This window comes from Hydra vulgaris, chromosome 08 (genome assembly GCF_038396675.1).
Source record: "Hydra vulgaris chromosome 08, alternate assembly HydraT2T_AEP".
NCBI lineage: Eukaryota > Metazoa > Cnidaria > Hydrozoa > Anthoathecata > Hydridae > Hydra > Hydra vulgaris.
Window position 1 is genome coordinate 35224218 of NC_088927.1, and position 21395 is coordinate 35245612.

At 28.1% G+C, this 21395-nt stretch overlaps 2 protein-coding genes across 2 annotated transcripts in view; both read right to left on the reverse strand.

Moving 5' to 3' along the window:
- Positions 1–7132: 7132 nt before the first annotated feature.
- LOC100211838 (SUMO-conjugating enzyme UBC9) overlaps positions 7133–21395 on the reverse strand; it is a 45457-nt gene continuing 31194 nt past the window's right edge. Inside the window, exons 5-6 of the mRNA XM_065803555.1 lie at positions 21183–21372; positions 7133–7406 (exon numbers count right to left, since the gene is read on the reverse strand). Coding sequence (XP_065659627.1) covers positions 7343–7406; positions 21183–21372 — 254 coding nt within the window. The 3' untranslated portion in view covers positions 7133–7342. The remainder of the gene's footprint in view (positions 7407–21182; positions 21373–21395) is intronic.
- Positions 8075–11382, reverse strand: LOC136083788 (uncharacterized). Its single transcript, XM_065803553.1, has 6 exons — positions 9809–11382; positions 9598–9702; positions 9311–9431; positions 9070–9224; positions 8680–8830; positions 8075–8580 (listed from the first exon to the last, which is right to left on the reverse strand). The coding sequence occupies exons 1-6, from the start codon at positions 10319–10321 to the stop codon at positions 8240–8242; spliced, it is 1386 nt and encodes a 461-aa protein (XP_065659625.1). The 5' UTR covers positions 10322–11382; the 3' UTR covers positions 8075–8239.

A 21395-nucleotide genomic window follows, 5' to 3' on the forward strand; every position in this document is an offset into this window, starting at 1 on the left:
TCTATTACGTTGATAAAGAATCCAATCCCCCATATGTGCCTCAAGTACGACCAATTGAAAATTTTTGGGGACATTTGACACAGAAGGTTTACGAGGGAGATTGGCCAGCTTCAACAGAGCAAGTTTTGATTGATCGCATTAAACTAAAACTACAAGAAATTGATTTAAACTTTTTACAATCGCATATGAAAGGCGTCAGAGCAAAATTGAGATCAATTGCAGATGGTGGTGTTTTTTATAAAAAATAATATATTTTTATTAAAAGATAAATGCTTTATTTAAAAGAAATGTAATAGTAGTTTGTTTTTTTATTTATAAATAAGTTATTGACGTTTTTATTTTGTCCGATAACTTCCGCATCACCCGTTATGTTCTCTCCTATTATCATTTTCATTTAGAATTACGCCCAAGAATTTTAACGATATTTTCCTTTTTATTAAATTATTATAAATAAAAAGATTCGGTAGTTTCAATGGAATATTTTTTTTTAGAAGCATAATGGAATAATGTATATTTAGTTTTATTAATGTTTAGGGATAGTTTATCAAGTTCTTTGTTTACTGTTAAAAATGAAATATTAATATCTTCATTGGAATAAAACAAGTTAGTATCATCAGCAAATAAAATTGACTTTAAGATATTATATAAATCCTAATAAAGCACACGTCACGAATGATTAATTTTTAAATGTTGTTTTATTGCTTAATGATGGTGTAATATCAGGTAATACCAGTAACCAAGGAGGGTGTTGTCCTGGATTCTAAAAAATTATCTTTTGGGGCGCCAAAGAAAGCAGCATGGAGCACATAAAAAAAGGCTTTTTTAAAGTATAAATAGTATTATTTATTTTTTTTTAATTATAATTAGTCAACTATTTTATTACTTTGGCCTTTATCACTTCTTTTTTTTTTCAGGTACTCCTAGAAGTCCTTACGGTCTTATCACAGAAAATACTTTTTGGACTTCTTATAGCATCTACGTGCTGCGTTCGCTTCGCCGCTGGTTAATAAAATTAAAAAGATATTTTTCAATTAAACTAAAAAGTTTGAAGTTTTTAAAATGCGGAGTTTCCAGATTCTTCGCACATCTGTTTTAAATGCTTTCTAAAATAAATAACACGTGATTCCAAAAAATCTGGAAAAACTTCCCGCCAATTTTTTCTCCGCGTAAATTTATCTATTTTGATTGGCTCGCACGCCATTTTGTAGAGAATTAAATTCTCTACAAAACTCATTAATTTTATATTGAGCAACAAATTTGAAATGATGAAAAAAGTTACTTCGAAACAAGATGACGTAAGAAAGCGAGTGTACGAGTTTATTGAAATTAACCCAGAACTTTCCAAAAACGCAATTGTAAAACATTTTGTGATGGAAAGTATTCCAAGGTCTATGCTCTACAATATTCTAAAACGAAAAGACAACAACATATTACCCGAACGACAAGTTGGAAGCGGTAGGAAAACAGTTAAGATGACAAAAAAGAAGATCAAACAATTGGAAAAAAAAATCGACCATCAACATGGAATCAGTCAACGTTTTCTTGCTAAAAAATTCAATGTCAATCAATCATACATATGCAAAACGATAAAGCAGAAGACAATCATTCATTATCTTTACCTTTATTATTACTATTATATATTTATTATTTTTACCTTTTAATTTGGAAGAGTTGTTGAGAATTTCAGTTTTTTCTTTAAAATCCAGAAGTTTTAGGATTATTGTTCTATGTTTGTTGTGAACTACTTTGCCTATTCTATGTGCTCTTTCAATGTTTACACTTTTGACTCCTAATATGTCGTTGAGTATTTTTTTTACCTTTTTTTCACATTCAGCCCAGCTTTCATTGTCATTTTTAGTGACACCATCAATTCTTAGAATATTACGCCTTGACCTATCCTCAATCTCTCTGAGTTTGTTATTTATTTTTATAAGTTCATGGTTGTTATTTTGTACTTTGATGTTTGCCAGATTTTCTTTTGCGAGACAATCAATGGCGGTTTTTATTTTTTTATTGAAAAGATCTTCATGAAAATTTAAACTTTCTTTAATTTCTTCTACTTCCTTTGCAATTGATGCTATTTTGGTTGAGTTTTGAAGGATGTTAAGTTCAACTCTGTCTAATCGATCATTTAATATTTTTGTGTTAGAACTAACTATGTTGATAAAGGTATTTTCTTGTTGCTTAAGCATTTCTTACGTCTCGATCTTAAACATTTCCTTTATCAATTTTTTAACTTCAACAAGTGTGATAGACATGTTTAATAAGTATTATAATATAATATCTAAATTATTATAATATAAATATCTATTAATACTATTAACGATTTTTTATTTTATTTTCTTAAAGCAGCGAAAAAAGCATGCGTTCACTTCCATTGTTCCATGCGTTCACTTCCATGCGTTCACATCCATATTTAAAATTTTTTCGTCTTGCGTTAGCCAAGGAGTTTTCCCTGATCAACTTAAAATTGCCAAAGTAACGCCAATATTAAAAAAATATTCAAAGGAGGGGTGTAACTATTAGTTACTAACTAATGTAAATAACTATCTCTGTTCTTTCTGTATTTTCAAAAACCTTAGAGAAAATCTTATATAACAAAATCAACACTCATCTTTCTGTAAATAATATTTTATTTAATAATCAATATGGTTTCAAAAAAAAACTCTACCGAACATGCAATACTTCAGTTTACACGTAGTATTAACGAACCGTTTAATAAATCTGAATATACATTAGGAATTTTTAGTGATTTATCAGAAGCTTTTGATATTATCAAACGTCAAATTCTTATTAAAAAGCTCGAATTATATGGAATTACAGGAGTCGTTTTAAAATGGGTAAAGAGTTACTTAAATAGCTGTGCTCAATATGTACACATTGACTATGAATCACCAAAAACGTTACTAAACATTACTTGTGGCGGGCCACAAGGTTCTATACTCGGACCTCTTCTTTTTCTTATATATGTCAATTATCTCCATAAAGCATCCAGCCTGAGGACAATAATGTATGCTGACGACACAAATTTATTTTTATCAGACAGTGTACCTTCGTTGGAGCAGCTGAACTTAGCTCCGCTCTAAGAAACCATTCAGTGTAAAAAATGCAAAGGAACTTTGTCATTTCAGTGATTTCATCCCTGCTCTCTTTACTGATTTCAGGGACTTTTTCCATAAGTAGAATAGCACTCAGCCTTTGTTCAAGGAATCAATGAATCAATAATAGTTGATAATCTTTTTAAATCTTGGTTTTCAGTATCTAGATCATTCTAATGGTTCTTAAGAACTTTAAATAATTTATTTTCTGGTCCTGAAGTATGACTGCTTGGATAAAGCTCCCAAAAATGGGTAACATGACGCTCAAAAATATGGCGTCGACATGCAGTTAATAACATAGGGTACTGTGAGTGCACAATGACCCTGCTACAAGCTCCTGTTGCTTTACCTGTGTTAGCGCTAGTGGTGTCAAAGCAAAGACACTAAACTTTATCCTCTAATCCAAAGTTAGAAATAAGTTTTTCTATAGCTTCTTTTTGGTGTTCTCCAAAACCTGAGTCAATTGATGGAATTCCAAGTAACTCAGTTTGTCCTTTAATCTTAGCAAGAACAGCTAACCTAGTGTTCTCTCCAACTGCTGTGTGAGCAGTACAGTGCAAGATATCCTTGGGTAAGTTGACAGAATTTTTAGGATCAATATATAGTTCAATTTCAAATTCACTATCAGTTGAACTGCTTTTATTGGTATTAAAAGAACTTAATGAATTTTCAGAATCAGTATCAGATACATTGTTTAATTTATTATAATTACATTTAGATTTATAATTTCTTTTTAATGAAATTATAAATTTAAATGTAATTTTCTTTTAGAGAAACTTATTTTTATTTTTGCGTTGTTTATTAATCCTTTACTTTTACTTTTTACTGTTTATTTGCTTTTACTGAATTGACATTAAAAAGTTTTATAAATTTGATTAAATAAGTTAAACTATGAATTGCACTAACAATAAAATGTGTTTTATATAAAATCATATCTTCTTATTTTTTCAAACCAATTCTTAAATGTCATTTTAATATTTTATAAAATTTTGTTTCTTTTATTTTACTCAACATTTCTGAAATCTTATTCTTTGAAAAACTATAAATTTTATACGCTAAGCGATATATTTACATTTTCTTTTTTATTATTAATGTAGAGATATATACATTGAAACTATATTTTATTGTTAAACTATATTTTATCTAGTGATGACGCATTTTTGGGGGCGTTGTGATAAGACTAAATATGTCTTCTTCTTGCCCCGGTCATGTAATTATATTTTTTATAAGTTACAACTGTAAATTTTTTTTATTGGCAAAAGTGTAAATAAATAAACAACTTTAAGAATGTTTTAAACCGTTTTTAAAACTTTAAAACATGTGCGGCCGAATTTTTTAACTGTTACCAAAAACTACTTTTACAAAACATATGTTAGTACTTTTTGGTAACCCCAATAAAGTTTGGCGGCACACTTAAATTCTAAAAAATTTGGCGGCGCACTTAAGTGCCGCGTCGCAGTGGTTAAAAACCACCGCACTTGAGTATTTTATGAAATTACATTTAATCAAATATTATAAAGTAATATAAATATTTGAGTAATACATATGATTGTAATATTTTACCATTTTCTAGTAATAATTTTACAGATTTTATTGCATCAATATTACCAGAACGAATTTTGCTCAATACAAAAAGCGAATTAAAAACGAATTCAATTTGTAATAAAAATTTGTAATAAAAATTAAAATGTAAAGTTTATAAACTTGTCATCTGGTCACTAGGGCGGGTCATCTGGTCACAAGAGCAGGTCGATTTTGAAACTGAGTTATTGGACTGGTAGAGACGGGTGTGTTATTGCAAATTAAAATATCACTCTGAAGGAATTTTTGTATAATTGCTTAGTTTTTTGAGGAAAGCTAATTTTTCATGCATTTTAATGTATAAAAACAATATTTTTAAAAAAGTTTCAAATAAAAACAGCGTTAAAAACAATGCTCTGAGTGAAAACATTTTTATTAATTTTTTTATTAACTTATTAATTTTAGCATATTATTTAAAAGAAAAAACGTTTTTTATTTTATTTTTAGGTATATATCTAATTAAATAATATTTCGTACTTTTATAATAAGGGCTATTAAAATAAATAAATTTTTAAATCTAAAATGGAATAAAGTAACGATTTAAAATGGAATAAAGTAACGAATTTTATTTTCTAAGTTAATAAACACGCGGTTGTGTAAATAACTCGTGTTAAATCAAAAATCTAATTTACAGAAAATGTAATTATTCCTCTAAAACGTATCGGCCTGATTTTAAAAAAGTTGCCATCAAATGCTGAATTCCATTACGTTATTTTTATTAAAAAAAAAAAACATATTTAGCTTTATTAAAAAAAAACACCTAGTTTGATATTTTTAATAGAAAATATGAAAAATAGAAATTTTTCTAGGCGTTTTTTTAAAATACTTTTTAAAAATAACTTTTTTAAAACTATAAATTTAATTTTTCTGAAATCAGCATAAGATTTCTTTTCTTTTAAGACCCAGGTTGCCTAAATTTTGAATAATTTTTTTTTCCACATATATAAGGGCCCTATATATGTGGAAAAAAAGTCAGATTTTTTGGGCAGCTTCCTCAAAAATTGGTGCAATGGGAAGCTAACATTTTCACAATACTTTTAATAGCATTATATTGCACTTATCTCAACGAGTCCAAGATCCATTTTCCAAAAAAGTTGAAAATCGACCTGCCCTACTGGTCACGTGGCCGGGACAAGAGAGCTTGTAATGCGTTTTCTGTTTCCAATTTTATAAAATTTTAAAAACGATCAACAAACTATCAACTATTCAAACTAAAGTCAATTATTCAAACTAAAACACAATATAAACGTGTGTCGTAAAACAAATCCCAAAAAATGTTACGCGTGAAGGTATTTTTCTTTAGTGTATAAAATAATTAATAAACTTTTGATAAAGAATAAACTTTTTTTCTTTTTTGATTAATAATTAACTAATGATTAATAAACTTTTGCGTTCAAAGTTATGCTAATATTAAAAAAAACTGGTATTTTTTTTAAATATTAGCAAGATATACCAACAAAAAGTATGCAACAAAAAGTTCGGACTGAACTTTTTTAGTTTGGTGGTAAGACAAATAAATTTCTTAGACATTTAGGTTGATCAAACAATAATACCTGCATAAAAGTTAACAAAAATATTTCAAAAATTTCAACAACACGCTAATGCAGAAAGAAAAAAGAGAATCAATCTTGAGAGCCCTTCACGCGGGTAGGAGTCTTCAAGAGGTTATGGAGGAGACAGGAGTTGTCCAGTTTTTAACAGTTTTTGCAGTTAAAAAACGTTTTTTTAAATGTAACAATGTTAGAAATCAAAAAAAAAAAAAAAAAAAAAAAGAATCTAGTGGACAGAATAAAATTATTAATAACAGCATGGTAAGACGCTTTAAAAGCCGAATCAACAAAAATCTAAACAAGTCAATGAGAGTCATGGCCTCCGACCTCAACAGTTCTGAGGTGTCTCTCCGCTGGGTTGTTAATACAACATAAGGGCTAAATCAGAGAATATTTCTTTGCTGGCTCAAAGAAATCTGGCCTTTTACATCTCCAGATTTTAGCCCTCACAATTTTTCTATTTTGGCATATGTTCAGACCAAGTCTTGTAAGCAACAATACCCAGATATTGAAGCCCTCGACATTTCCATCACGCGGGTCTGGTCCAACATGTCAGCTGATTATATCGGGAAAAACGGTTCCAAGTTTCGTCCTCTAAATGAGACTGTGATCAAAGCTAATGGTGGTTATATTAATTAGAATTAATCTTATATAATCGAATGTATAATCGAAATAATCTTACATGGTTATATTAATTAGAACAAATCTTCAGCTTTAACATTTATCAAAAAACTATTTGTTGGAATGCAAGCTACAGTTTATTGTTGTGATATATTTAAAAAGATAAACAAGTAAACAAGCACTATAAAACTTGAAATAGGTTTCGGCGCAACCAATAAAAAACTTCTAAAAAATGACGATGCGCAGAAAAGTTTTTTTACTTTTTTATTAAATAAAGCTGAGTTTATATTTTAGAAAGTTTCTTTTTTGACGTTCTAACGAGTAAAAAATATATTGTATATTTATAATGAATATTTGATTGTGACACAGTCATTCGAATTTACAAGGACTTCCAGATGATACAAACATCATTTTTTTAAACTAGAAGTGTTATTCTCTGCATCAAATCGTTCGTTTTGTGATAAACGTCTTTTTTATACAAGAAACCAAAAATTATTTTGCTGCAAACTTTTTGGCTTGTGCCTTAACTCGCTTTTCGTATTCTTGTTTATCTTGACTAAAAAAAAAAAGTCATGTATATATATATATATATTATTATTATTTTATAAACATCAATTAATACGAGTTTCTCTCGATACTAAATTTATTTTTATTTTTATTAAATAAATTTTCGCTGTTTTTTTTAAAAAAAAAACTTTAAAGCTCAAGACGCTGGTCACAACAATCCAGCGAAAATTTATTAAAAAAAAATAAAAAAAAATTTAGTATCGAGAGAAACTCGTATTAATTGATGTTTATAAAATAATAATTTACATACTCTCGTACATGATGTCATTCAAGAATATATATATATATATATATATATATATATATATATATATATATATATATATATATATATATATATATATTAGACTGCTTCATTTTGGAGTCATGAAAAAATTTAAAGTACCATGGAGTCTTATCTACTGCGCAGACCCCTATTTTATTAATAGAATTTTTTTTTTTTGAATTTTGACAATATTCAGGGGTTGCTCAAGTGCCCCAATTGCCTGAATTTAGACTTTTTTAAACCTATTTTTGGCATATTTGAGCAAGTTCTAAAACTCAAAATAATTCTATTTTTTTTCTTTCCAGAGTTTCTTCAAAGTTAGAAGAAACAAATAAAAATGCATGGTATTTTGATTTATCTGAAATATTTCATGCAAATCTACATATAAAATCGCAAATTTATGCAATTTTTTCCGATTTTTACGCAATGTAATAACTTTTTTGATATGTTAAGTCATTTGGAAAAAACACCAGATATGTTGCATAAAACGTCTAGCGATTTCATTATAAAAATTTCTTAATAATAGTGTTATTTTTTACAAATATTATGTTATATTTTTATATTGTTTTTTTGTTTTTCTTGGAGGTTTTGCTTTTTCCTACATACTTCTTTTTGTAATTGCGCAAGAATAAAAGTGAATCTTGTCTTTTTTTTTCCTTTCTGGCAATATCAATGTTGTTCTTTATGAGTTTAACAGTTCTTTCAGAGCAATCATTAACAACTGCAAGATTAAAAACAGCACCTTTAAATTTTAGGTAGAAATCGTTACCAGTCCAATATTCTGGCGGGGTTTTCATCCATTGACAGTCACTTTTACTCTGCCCTATCATAAGGAATAAAAGCCACGAATTTTCCGTAACCAATTCAACTAAGTTTGGCGGCGTCGGTCCACTGAAGTCTAAAGAATTGAGGACTTCTATGTTAGCTTTTATTCGGACTAACGAATATTTATCTAAGCTACGAAATTCAAAGCTGTATAGTTTTTAAGCAATTTCACCTCTTTCTTCACAGTTTTCATCAGCTAAGGCTAGAACAATAAGGTAAGGGTCCAGAAACCATGTGTGCCATTTGATTGATTCAATGACTGATTCTGCCCCAATCAGATTGTACTCCTTAAACCTATTCATTTGCCAAAGAGCTCTCATATCCTAGATAAACAAAAAATTGTCAAGTAACTAGCTTTCCTTAAAATAAAATTATATTTTAGAAACTTTTAATCAAAACTTTTTATTCATAATAGAATTCTTATATATATATATATATATATATATATATATATATATATATATATATATATATATATATATATATATATATATATATATATATATATATATATACATATATATATGCATATGTATATCATACTTGTTAACTTGGCACCTACCTGACGAGGAGCCATAGCAGATAGTTTAGCTTTGAGAAACCAGGTAGTATAAAAAACAGCTACAAAAGTTGCCACTTCAGTAATTTCATTTTTCAGTTGATTTGTCAGACTGGGTATTGCATCCATCATAAGCTGGAGCTTTAGGTAGTAGATACCTATAAAAATATACATTTTTATTTTTTTGAAAAGCTAAATATTTGATCATGTATAACAAATTCATTTTTTTTTTACAACTCTCTACCTTTTGCCATAAAACGGGCATGATAGATTGCTCCGGGTGTACGAAACTTGTACTTTTCCTTAGAAAGCATAATAGGTGTAAGCTCTGTCAGCTCAATGTAGTCCTTCCTTGTAGCCCCATCCTAAAAATTAAATTAAATTAGAAGTATATTGGTATAATGCAATAAACATAGGTATGTATATTTTTGTCTTATAAAGAATAATAGAATTAAACAAGAAAAATATTACTACTTCATAATACATATTGTATACATAACTACGTATTAAAATGTCTAGTCATCGGGCTACCTTTTTCAGAGACCCATGGGTGATAATATTTCTGCAAAACGTTATACTTTCATGCTTTTGATGACCAAGCCATGTTTCATCTGGAATAGTCAATCTTCTCAACACCTTTTTATTTAAAATATCAAAAAAAAATCAAAGAGCTCAAAATTGAAAAAATACTAGGGTACAATAATATTTTACAAAAATGTTTACCAATTTTGTAAAACCCTACCTGGTTCTCTACATCAAGATCATTCCATGCTGATTTTAATATTTTAAACAGCATATTATCTGGTCCAGAAGTAACACTACTTGGATAATTTTTCCAGAAATGTGTTATGTGTAGCTCGTTTACATGATGTCGGCATGCAATAGATAAAGCTGGTCGCTGAAAAACTTCATTTACCAGTAAAGATACAGCTCCATTTTTGTTTCCAGTGTTGATTCTGGTTGTATCAAATGTAACAGCTTGTATACTGTTTGTAAGGTCAAAGCAATTCAAGATATCTCTGATTGCATTTTTTTGATTTTCGCCAGTTCCGGAAGAAATTGCTGGAATTCCCAACAGGTGCATTTCCATGTTACCGTTTATTAATATTGCTAATCGATCTTTTTCCAATTTTTTCCCATCAGTATATTCATGACATACTTTTCCATCAAAATGGAGTTGAACTAAAATGTTCTTATTATTATTTCTGAAATTTCTCAAATGATCCATGATGTGTTTCATGGGTCCATGACCCATGAATCAATCATCATAAATGACTTTATCTGCTACTCTTAATGCTGTAGAGGTCGAACATTTAAATTCATCTATATTTCCACCTGATTTAGCAATTATACTATTAACCATGGCAGTATGCTGCCTATGACTTATTCCTTCCCCAACAGCAGTGTCAGCAGTTCTCTTGAGAATATCTTTTGGAAGTAGAACAGTATCTGCATTTTTGACTTTCTTCTTTAACTCTGGATATGGATATGGGAAATCATCATTATTTTTATCAGATCCATTTGAGCTGAATTCACTCTCTGACATGGTTCCATTCAAACTTTATCTCATTTCAAACTTGGATAAACTCCTGTTAACAGAGGAAATGTACCTTGTGTCTAATCCACCTATTCTTGTTTTTCTATCTCCTAATTGGTCTAATAAAAAAGCAATATCTTCAGTCTTGCCTCAACAACTTCTTTTCTTATCAGCTTTAATGATTGCAACCAGAGTATCAAGCTCAGGTGAAATCCAAAAGATCCTTTTCATCTGAGTTAAAAATTTCCTCCTTTTTTCAATTTTTGATAAAGTTTGTCTTGATTTGTTTTTTTTTAACAGTGGATAATTCTACTTTCTTTTTGTTTCGGATGCTTCTCCTTTAAATGCAAGAAGTATTGCAAAACCTCTTGTTCTGTAGAAAATTTGTCTTTTGGTAAGGATAACCTGGATTCCCCAACCAAAAAATTTACTTTTTTTTTAGTTTTTCCTGACATGAATAAAACTGTAGAAAATAGCTCTAATAAGCATATGAAGTAAGTATATCATGAAAGTTATCAATAATTATTTCTCGCGTTTTTAAATGAAAATTAAATATTGTCTTTGCTAAAAAGTAATTTGCATAACGTGTTTAAGCAAGTACGCAAAAGTATTAAAGTAAACGCGAAGCTTAAAAATTGGTTAAAATCCGCATAATTATGCAATATTTTAGTTAGGTTTGGACAAAATATTTTAAGCAAATTAAATTACCATGCATTTTTTACCATATTTTTTTCTACTAACTTAGAAGAAACTCTGGAAAGAAAAAATAGAATTATTTTGAGTTTTAGAACTCACTCAAATGTGTTGAAAATAAGCTTAAAAAAGGATAAAAAAAATTCTAAAATTAGACAATTGAGGCACTTGAGCAACCCCTAAAAAAAAAATCTACTAATAAAATAGGGATCTGCGCAGCAGATAAAACTCCATGGTACTTTAAATCTTTTCATGACATCAAAATAAAGCAGTGTAATATATATATATATATATATATATATATATATATATATATATATATATATATATATATATATATATATACATATATATATATATATATATAGTCTTGCATGGTAGTCGGAAAAGTTTCTTAAACTGTAGTTTTAAAGAGAATGCTCTTAAACCAGACCAGAAAAAGTTTAAAAACTTGACTAAATATTTAGTCTATATATACATATATAGTCTATATATGTATATATAGTCTATATATACATATATAGTCTATATATATATATAGTCTATATATATATAGTCTATATATATATAGTCTATATATATATATATATATAGTCTATATATATATATATAGTCTATATATATATATATAGATGGTATTTTTAATTTATTAATACCTGTTACTTTTTTTCTCCACTTCGAGCACTGTATGTATGTATCTATATATATATGTGTGTGTATATATATATATATGTGTGTATATATATATATATATATATATATATATATATATATATATATATATATAGATATATATATATATATATATGTGTGTATATATATATATATATATGTGTGTATATATATATATATATATATATATATATATATATATATATATATATATATATATATATATATATATATATATATATATATATATATATATATATATTAGGGTTTGTCGATTTTTTTTTTTCAAATATTAAAAAGAGTAGTGAAAATATGTAAGTTTACAATTAGTTAACTACAGGGAAACTTTCAAAACTAAATTCTAATAAGTGCTAGCTCGGTAAATTTTGATTTCAATATTTCACATTTTTGGTCGTTAGTCATTATATTTAAATTTGTTTATGGAATAGCGCTGATAACTTTTTTTATCAATTCGCATGGTGTACGACGTACACCATGCATAGGCGTAGGAAAAGAGTAAAAAAATGAAAAAGTATCTATAACAATAAAGATCAAAGTTTTTAGCCATTTAAACATTTTTGAAAGTCTTTATCTACTTCCCTACAGTTTTTACGAGGGTTGCCATATCTTTTTTGCTTCTATTTTGTGACATTAAATGTCTATCTACAAGCTGAGCACGTATATATGATTCTCTTCGTTCATGTGTGTAAACATGGCTTGCAGCTTCAGTTACCAATTTGACACATCTTTCAACTGACTGCGTATGAGAATTCCAGTGAGGAACTTCCATAGGATAGTTTAAAAACTCTTTGATTGTGGCAGATGTTAGAGGGCAGGTAAGTGGAGGTTCAGTAATACTTAAATTCCATGTTATAAGGTCTGATAGCTGTTTAGCATTAGGATTTATTTCTGGTGTTCTTCTTACTCTGAGACTACCATCTCCAACTTGAGTTACCTCATCTCCTATTCCTCGTATAGTAAGAATTCTGTTTACAGCTTCTTTTCTTTCTTCTGTATTTTTGCTGCAAAGCATGGATTGTAAAATTGCTTAAGAATGTGCATACCACGCTGATCGTCAAATTGTTGGCATAATGATATCTAAAACATTGTTACTCTGAGTTCTAAGTAACTCTAGTTGATACAAGACATGTCTAGGTCCCCCAACCCAACTTGAATGAACTTTTAGATTAAACCAGTTAGGTATATAAACACTAACAATAAAATTCACAATTATTTTTAAGTTATCTAGATTTGTACCAGTAAGGCCATGATTAGACACCCAAAATTCTGCAAAATCGAAGTGCTGTTGTTAGCCATCTACTGTGACAGACTGGTCCAATTTCCAGCATTGCTAACTTGATAGGCAGATCTCCAATCTTTATTGCTTGATAAATTTGATAAGCATAACTTTGGTCAGTGCTTAAATCCTTAACAATCTTCTGACTGAGATAAATCAAAGGAGGACCTAAATTTATTTTAACAAGGTTGGTATTGATTTCAATCCCAGTTGTTGTGTCAAGCATTTTCCCAAGTGCTCCTGACCATTTATTATGAGAAAGCATTGGACCATCTAAATGTTCAATTAAATGTCTTAACCCTAATTCACCAGTATGTAGATCATAAACAACCCAAACTAATTTTTTTCTACCCATTGCATGACTCCGCCCGCCCAACCAGTATTGACATTTGTGCTATCTCCTCCAATAGCCATGAGATTTTGATTTTGATTTTTCCTGTTTAACCAGTCAACTATGTGATCTGCAATGACTTCAGCTTTCTTTTTATTACTGGTCATATCTGGAACAAAATGAAAAAGATAGTCACCACCAGGGTCTTTTACAACAGAGTAATGTTCTTCTTTAATCAGACTAGGAAAACTTCTTTCATTTACCTCAATAAACATTTTTGTGGCATCTACTCTCCGTCAAAAAAAAGACATGACACAGGGTTTTTTTCTAGGTCTACCTCAAACTGATTGTTTAATTCTTTTGCCAATTTTTCCTGAGCCCTTTTTACCTTGTTATGAGTATAATAAGATGGCAATCACTCTTGCTTATAATCTTTGCATCCATCAAAGTTGCTGTAGCTATTTCAGCAGTTTCTCTTAAAATTGTTTGGTGTCTCATACTGGCCAGAGCAATATTTTCAATACTCATGGTATTATAAACTGAACATGTTTGATTCAGAAGAAATTTACATTGAGTTTGATTATCACTTTGGATTGTTTTCTGACCACTGCCATCTTTAAATGATGAAGAGCAGCTGTTTATATAAATTGCTTGAACATTTTCACTATACTCATAATCCTGAAAAAGTAAATAAACTGTTTATATTTTCAATCTGTATTTAAACTAATATTGTATACAACTAAGAGTTTTTCAACTTACTTGCTCAATATGTGGCAATAAAAGAGGTAAGGATTCATTCTTGTGCATGCAATTGATTTGTTCTATTTGATTGAATGTTTCATCTGGCTTTAAAATAAGTAATATATATATATATATATATATATATATATATATATATATATATATATATATATATATATATATATATATATATATATATATATATATATACACTTATATGTTGTCTGAAAATTTTCTTCCATATTTTGTTGACAAAAAGTAAAAGTTAAAATGCAAGACCGGATTTTTTTTTTTATTAATTGATAGACTGCCAGCCCCAACCAAACACTCAGTCGATGTAGCAGCACTCCCTTGCGAGTCAGGCTATTTGTCAGTCAATGTAGCAGCACTCTCTAGCGAGTCAGGCTATTTGTTAGTTGATATAGCAGCACTCCCTTGCGAGTCAGGCTATTTTTCAGTCGATGTAGCAGCACTCCCTAGCAAGTCAGGCTATAAGATAGTCGATGTAGCAGCACTCCGTGCATGATTTACAGTAAAAAAAATAAAAACATTTTATTAAAAAAAATAAAAATAAAAACATTGTTTATATTGTTAAAAACATGTTTTTTAAAACATTCTGGTCAATTAAGTTTTCGTTTTTGCTGCTTTTTTAAAAAACAATTAATTTGTAATTAAATTAATGGTTTTGACTTTCGTCCAACACGCAAATGTTGGACGAAAGTCAAAAGTAATTAAAAGTGACGTATGTGTTGGCGTAAGAATCACTTTTTTCCTTCCGCTCTTCCCAAAAACAACAAACTATATATATTTATATATATATATATATATATATATATATATATATATATATATATATATATATATATATATATATATATATATATACACACATATATATATACATACATATATATATATATATAATATATATATATATATATATATATATATATATATATATAATATAATATATATATACACATACATATGTTTGAGTATGTGATGTAGTTGTTCAAGCTTTCTGCTTAAGTAGTTACCTTTTCTTCTTTATTTGTTTTCATTGCTCTTTGTTTTTGTTGTTTTATTTTAATTCTTTTGGATTCTTTCCTATCTGCACCACCAATATGGAAAGTTCCAAAACTGCCACTTTTAGTCCTCTGATAGAGGATGAACTGAAGCTCTAAAATCGGTATTTTTTCACCTCTCTAACATTTACACTTTATATGAATTTTTTCCATACATTCTGATCTCTGTACAAAGGAATAGTTTACATTTGCAAAATAAGATGTCCACAAGATTGTCTAACTTTAAACTAAATCTTTGTTTTTCAGCTTTTTTACCACGTCCAATACTAAAATCAACAGCTGATTTCCATAAACACTTAAGTTTTTTGAAAATTGTTTTTTCATGAATAATAACAGGATATGTAAAAAGTGCATTTGCTTTCAACCATTGGCCAAGTAAAGCTGATAACATATCAGTAACTAGATGATCTACAGTATAGTTCCTAACATTTTTATCATTAATTTCTCTTAAAAATATACCATATCTTAGCATATCTCTAGCTGTAGGAAGCTCAGGTGTATAAAGTTCTTTTCCACTTCCTACAAGATTGCTCATTTTAGTAGATAATGCATTCCTTGTTCTTTTTGACATTTTTATGTCAAAATGTTTCTGGGGCTTTCCTTTTGGTCTGTATTTATGACGTATTAATTACTTTTCCAAGAAAAAAATGAAAACTTGCGAATTATTGGTAATAACCAAAATAAGTGAATTAAGAATCAAAATTTACCAAGCAATAAAATGATTTCATTTTTAAAAATATCACTTTTCTTAAAAAATGGCGAAGTTATACTTTTTCACTACTCTTTTTTAGAAATTATAAAAAGTTCATTTTACCTTAAAAATTAACACACCCTAATATATATATATATATATATATATATATATATATATATATATATATATATATATATATATATATATATATATATATATATATATATATTAGTAAAAAACACTTATCTAACTTTTATCTTCTACTTTAAGTTTCACCATTGCTGGATCATCAGGAAGAGTTCTCTTTGCTGGATCATCAGGAAGAGGACTTATTGCTGGATCATCAGGAAGATGACCCAGGAGGATCAGGAAGAGGACTCTTCCTGATGATCCAGCAATGGTGAAACTTAAAGTAGAAGATAAAAGTTAGATAAGTCTTTTTTACTAATTTATTGCTCTGTTCTTTAAGAACATTGAACACTCTATTTGTAAAATAATTTACATAACAACATAATTAACGTTTTTTTTTGAAATGATAAAATTTTTCAAAAATCAATTGTTTCGACAGATTGAAGAGTCCATGGCCTACTATAATTACACGGTCGGGTTTGTTGGTTTTTACGGCAAAAAATCAGGAGGCTAGTTTTATTTGTTGTAATAAACGATAACTTTAAACAGAAGACTTTGATTTTCTTGTTCTTTTATATGAGTTTAATTATGAGAAACTTATTAATTTTGATGCTTTAAATAAGATTTTAATTAGGTAATAACATAAATACAATATTTAAATTAGATACATTTATAACTCGTTTATGCTCTTTAGATTATTTATATTGAGCTTCAAAAAAATAAGAAATACTTTTATTTCTATACCTAGAATTCTTAATACAATGCCAAACAAGTGTGATATACTGTTGCAGTGGATACAAAAGTAAATCATCAAATATAAATGTGAATCCTCTAAAATTGACTTCAGAACCAACTATTTATAACAAAGAAAGTAGTGTTTTTCCTGATGCTGTAAAAAAACCTGAATTAAGAAAAAAATGGAATAAGTTTGTTAATAGAAAAAATTGGTTTCCTTCAGAATATTCAGATGTTTGTAGTGGTTTGATTTAAAATTTCTAAAACACGGTGTAAGAATGACTCTTATTTATGATCTTAATCCAATACCAACTATTTATTCAAATGATGCAATAAAAAAAATTCCACCTCCTCTGTTATTATCTATTTCAGGTCCATCAAGAAAATCTCCCACTAGATGTGTCACAAGCATTCAAGATGAATCAGATATTTTCATGGAAAAAGATTCTATCAAAGGCCTAAATATGTTAGATTCATCTTCAAGTCCTGTTGGCTTTATTTTCCAAAAATTTGACTCCCATGTTTTACATCGTATTTTTAAAGTGGCATCTATTGATAATGCTCCCTGTATTGAATCAATACAAGTTGATTCTACTTTGCATGCAAAGTTGCATCACAATGGATGTCAAATTCTTCTTCCTAAGTGGTTTAAGCCCATATTTACTTAAAAATATTAGCACATTAGAAAACCATGTATCATATATGCGATTTTTGTAGCAGAAAAAACCAATACTATTTTAGACCAAATTCATAGTAACCAATATTTTAAACCGACAGGCAGGAAACCATATTCATCTGAGTTCTTTGTTTTTCATTATTGCAACACTATACTTCAAAGCAAGCATTCATTCAATTACAAGAAAAAATACCTCTACCATGTTTGTTTGTTTTAAAAAAGTTAGCAGCTAAAAAAAGTTAGCAGCTAAAAAAAGTTAGCAGCTAAAAAAGCTAGAGAAATTGAACCCTTAAAAGCTATCAAGTTACTTTTGGAGGTTATTTTTGAAAAAAAAAATTACCTTATGTATGATAGTGTTAATCTCTTTAAAAATATTCGAAATAATCTTCTCAATTCTAAGCGATTTATATTCCCTGTTTTCCAATTCGATGGACTTATTGATCCTATTTCAATTACTGCTGGTGAAATATCTTGGCATCTTCTCCAAAAAATTTGGGAAAAGGATGAAAAACTTAGTTGTAATTTGCTTTGAATGTTTTTCATGAAACTACGTCAGCTGTCATTAAAAGTTATTTTCCACAAGATTTATCTGTAGCTGAGTTTTTACAAAAGTCAAAATATTCAAATAACTATATTGGTTATGCAGTTGCGAGGGAAGATAAAAAACCTGAATTCTTACGTTGTTTTTCAAAGTGGATTAATGAATGGCAAATAATGCAGTTAAAAGCGTGTGGAAAGTTTCATCTTAGCAAACAAACAGCAAATGCTATGATAAAAACATTAAAAAGTTCTGATTTGTGTGATGATATACTTAATGAAGGTTATACTTACATTTTAACAAGTCGTTTCCAAAGTTACCCTCTAGAACGTAGATTTTCAAAATAAAGACAAATGAGCGGAAGTCATTTTCTTGTTGGTTTACATGAAGTTGAATCTTCACCGTCTAAATCAAGAGATAGATTTAGACAATGATAGCAAGGCAACCTACATTGCAGGATTCGTTATGAAAAAAGTCTCTAAAAAATTTGTTTGTTCTAAATGTGAAGCTTTATTAAATCATGAGAAGGTCACCATTTGTATTGAGTATACAAATTTGCTCTCTAGAGGAGAGGCTCCAATTACCTGGGAAATATCTTGCATCATATATATTGCATTGCTTTGCTAAACTAGATTTAGCTCAAGAAATTTATTTTTAAATGCTGATAAAATCAGATATGCTGCAAGAAAGCTTCTAAATCTTGGAGGAGAAGCGATCTTTATTTCTCAGTATTTTAATAATGCAATAATATCTATTAATAATGTAATTATAAATATATACTTTAACAACAAGCAAATGATTATTAATGGTGGAAAAAGAAAAGACGAGATTGTTGTTTTTAAATCCAAAATGATTAATCTATTTGTTGTTGTTAATTTCACAGTATTATTTTAATTTTATTGTGATTTTATGAACGTTTATATTACTTTAAATTAGAAATAATTGTAAACAATTGTTTATTTATTTTAAACATTTCTATTTTTATTATTCCAGCATTTTCTATAAAAAATTCAATAATAAAAAAAAAAAAAAAACTGGCTTCCTAATTTTTTGCCATAAAAAACCAACAAACCCGGCCGTGTAATTATAGTAGGTCATGGAGAGTCTTGTTTTTAAAAGGAATGACCTTTATAAACTAAAATATTAGTTAAAAAAGCAAAGTAACAAATTTACATGGCTGAATTGAGTTAACCCTCAAGATTGCGAATGCTGGAAGTGTGACTGGTGCTCAATTGAATAATGTGTAGTAATTTATTGTTATGCCTTATACCCTGTTGCACACAACTCTTTTAAACTTCTTTGAAAGTATAGTAAGCACAGAGATAGCTCAATAGTTAATTTATAACCTTCCAAAAAAGAGTATAAAATAAGCAATTTTAAGTTGATCTGAAATGCTTTTGATTTTAAGAAAATATATTTATAAAAAAAACTTTTCAAATCTTTTATTAATTTTAATTAGAATAAAAATATTTTAACCGAAATATAACCACATGGTTTATCTAGACATCTTTAAAAGTTATTCTAAAGAAACCAGCAATAATATTTGATAATGATGACTAACACTGATGTAGACTAACACTGATGGTTTTATAAAAAAATATTTTATATTATTTTAAATAATAGAATAAAACTTTTGTAGCAAGCAAATATCAAAAATCTCAGAAATTTCTCATACTTTTGAGATTTTCTGTTTACGTAAATACTAGTAAAAATTGTTTGCAAAAATAATTCAAATGATGAAATGAAATTGCATTCTTATGAAAAAGTTGAAAACAACGAACAAAAACATTTTATAAACAGAAGTATAAATATTTTGGGTAAAAAACCTTATGCAAAATAAAAAATTAAAAAAGTTTTCTGAAAGAAAGATTATAGCTGTAAGTGAGAACAACGGTTCAAAAGTCATATTAAAATTATTCCATACCCTCAGCAAAATATCTTCATAATGATTGATTATAAGTTTTTGGTACCTTACACTCACTTATGAATCATTTTGACAAAATTGTATATATTAATTAATTTAAGTTCAAATTTTAAGTTCATCAACCTACAGCTATGACTATGTGTAAGTTCATAAACCTACAGCTATGTTTATGTGTAGTTCATCAACCTACAGCTATGTTTATGTGTAGTTCATCAACCTACAGTTGTTTATATGTAGTTCATTAACCTACAGCTATGTTTATGTGTGGTTCATCAACCTACAGCTATGTTTGTTATGAGTAAGTTCATCAAACTTATTTGTATCAACCTACAGCTATGTTTATGTGTAGTTCATCAACCTACAGCTAAATATGTTTATGTTTATCAATCTACAGCTATGTTTGTGTGTAAAAGATCTGAGTTCATGAAATTTCTAATTACAACTTTTAAATTAGTGCTTGGAAAAGTATTGTTTCACAAGTTTAACATTGTTACTTTTTTATGGTTTACATATTTGATTAATTTATTTTATATATATATATATATATATATATATATATATATATATATATATATATATTTATATATATATATTATATATATATATATATATATATATATATATATATATATATATATATATATATATATATATATATATATATATATATATATATATATATATATATATATATATATAGGAAAAATGAGCGAAATGGCGAAATATTGCCGACCTCAATCTTTTAGAGGTCAGCAAAAATTATTTGATACAAAGGTCTTACTATAAAACATAGAAACAAGGTCGGCAATTTTTGCCAAGCTCGGCAAGCTCAGGTCGGCAGTTAGGTCAGCATTGCCGAATGCTGACCCAAATTCCGAGGGTTGATATATATATAATATATATTTAATAAAGAATCTCATTGAAGACTGTAAAGATGATCCATCAAAAAATTGTGTTAAAGTCTGAATCAAAACTATAATTATTAAAAATTGGGTCACCTAAATAAACACATATACATAAAACTAAATATAGAACAAGAAATGAATTAAAATAAAATTTAATACCAATATATGGTATATGCCTCAGCTTGAGCCGGATCTCTGACATTTGGTGCAACAAGCAGATCTTGTATGCCAAGTAGAATTTGTTTGATGGTTATAGCTGGACGCCAATCTTTATCTTCGTCCAAAAGAGATAAACAAACAGTGCCAGAGGGATATACATTTGGATGGAAAAGGGGAGGTTCAAATTTACCTAAAATAAAGAGATAAAAAATG

Coding starts and splice junctions, on each gene's coding strand:
- LOC136083788 (XM_065803553.1), bottom strand. CDS start 10,321: ATGGGTCATGGACCCATGAAACACATCATGGATCATTTGAGAAATTTC. Junction 9,225..9,310: donor TGCCCGTTTTATGGCAAAAG/GTAGAGAGTTGT, acceptor ATATTTTTATAG/GTATCTACTACCTAAAGCTC. Junction 8,581..8,679: donor TGAAAACTGTGAAGAAAGAG/GTGAAATTGCTT, acceptor TCAATTCTTTAG/ACTTCAGTGGACCGACGCCG.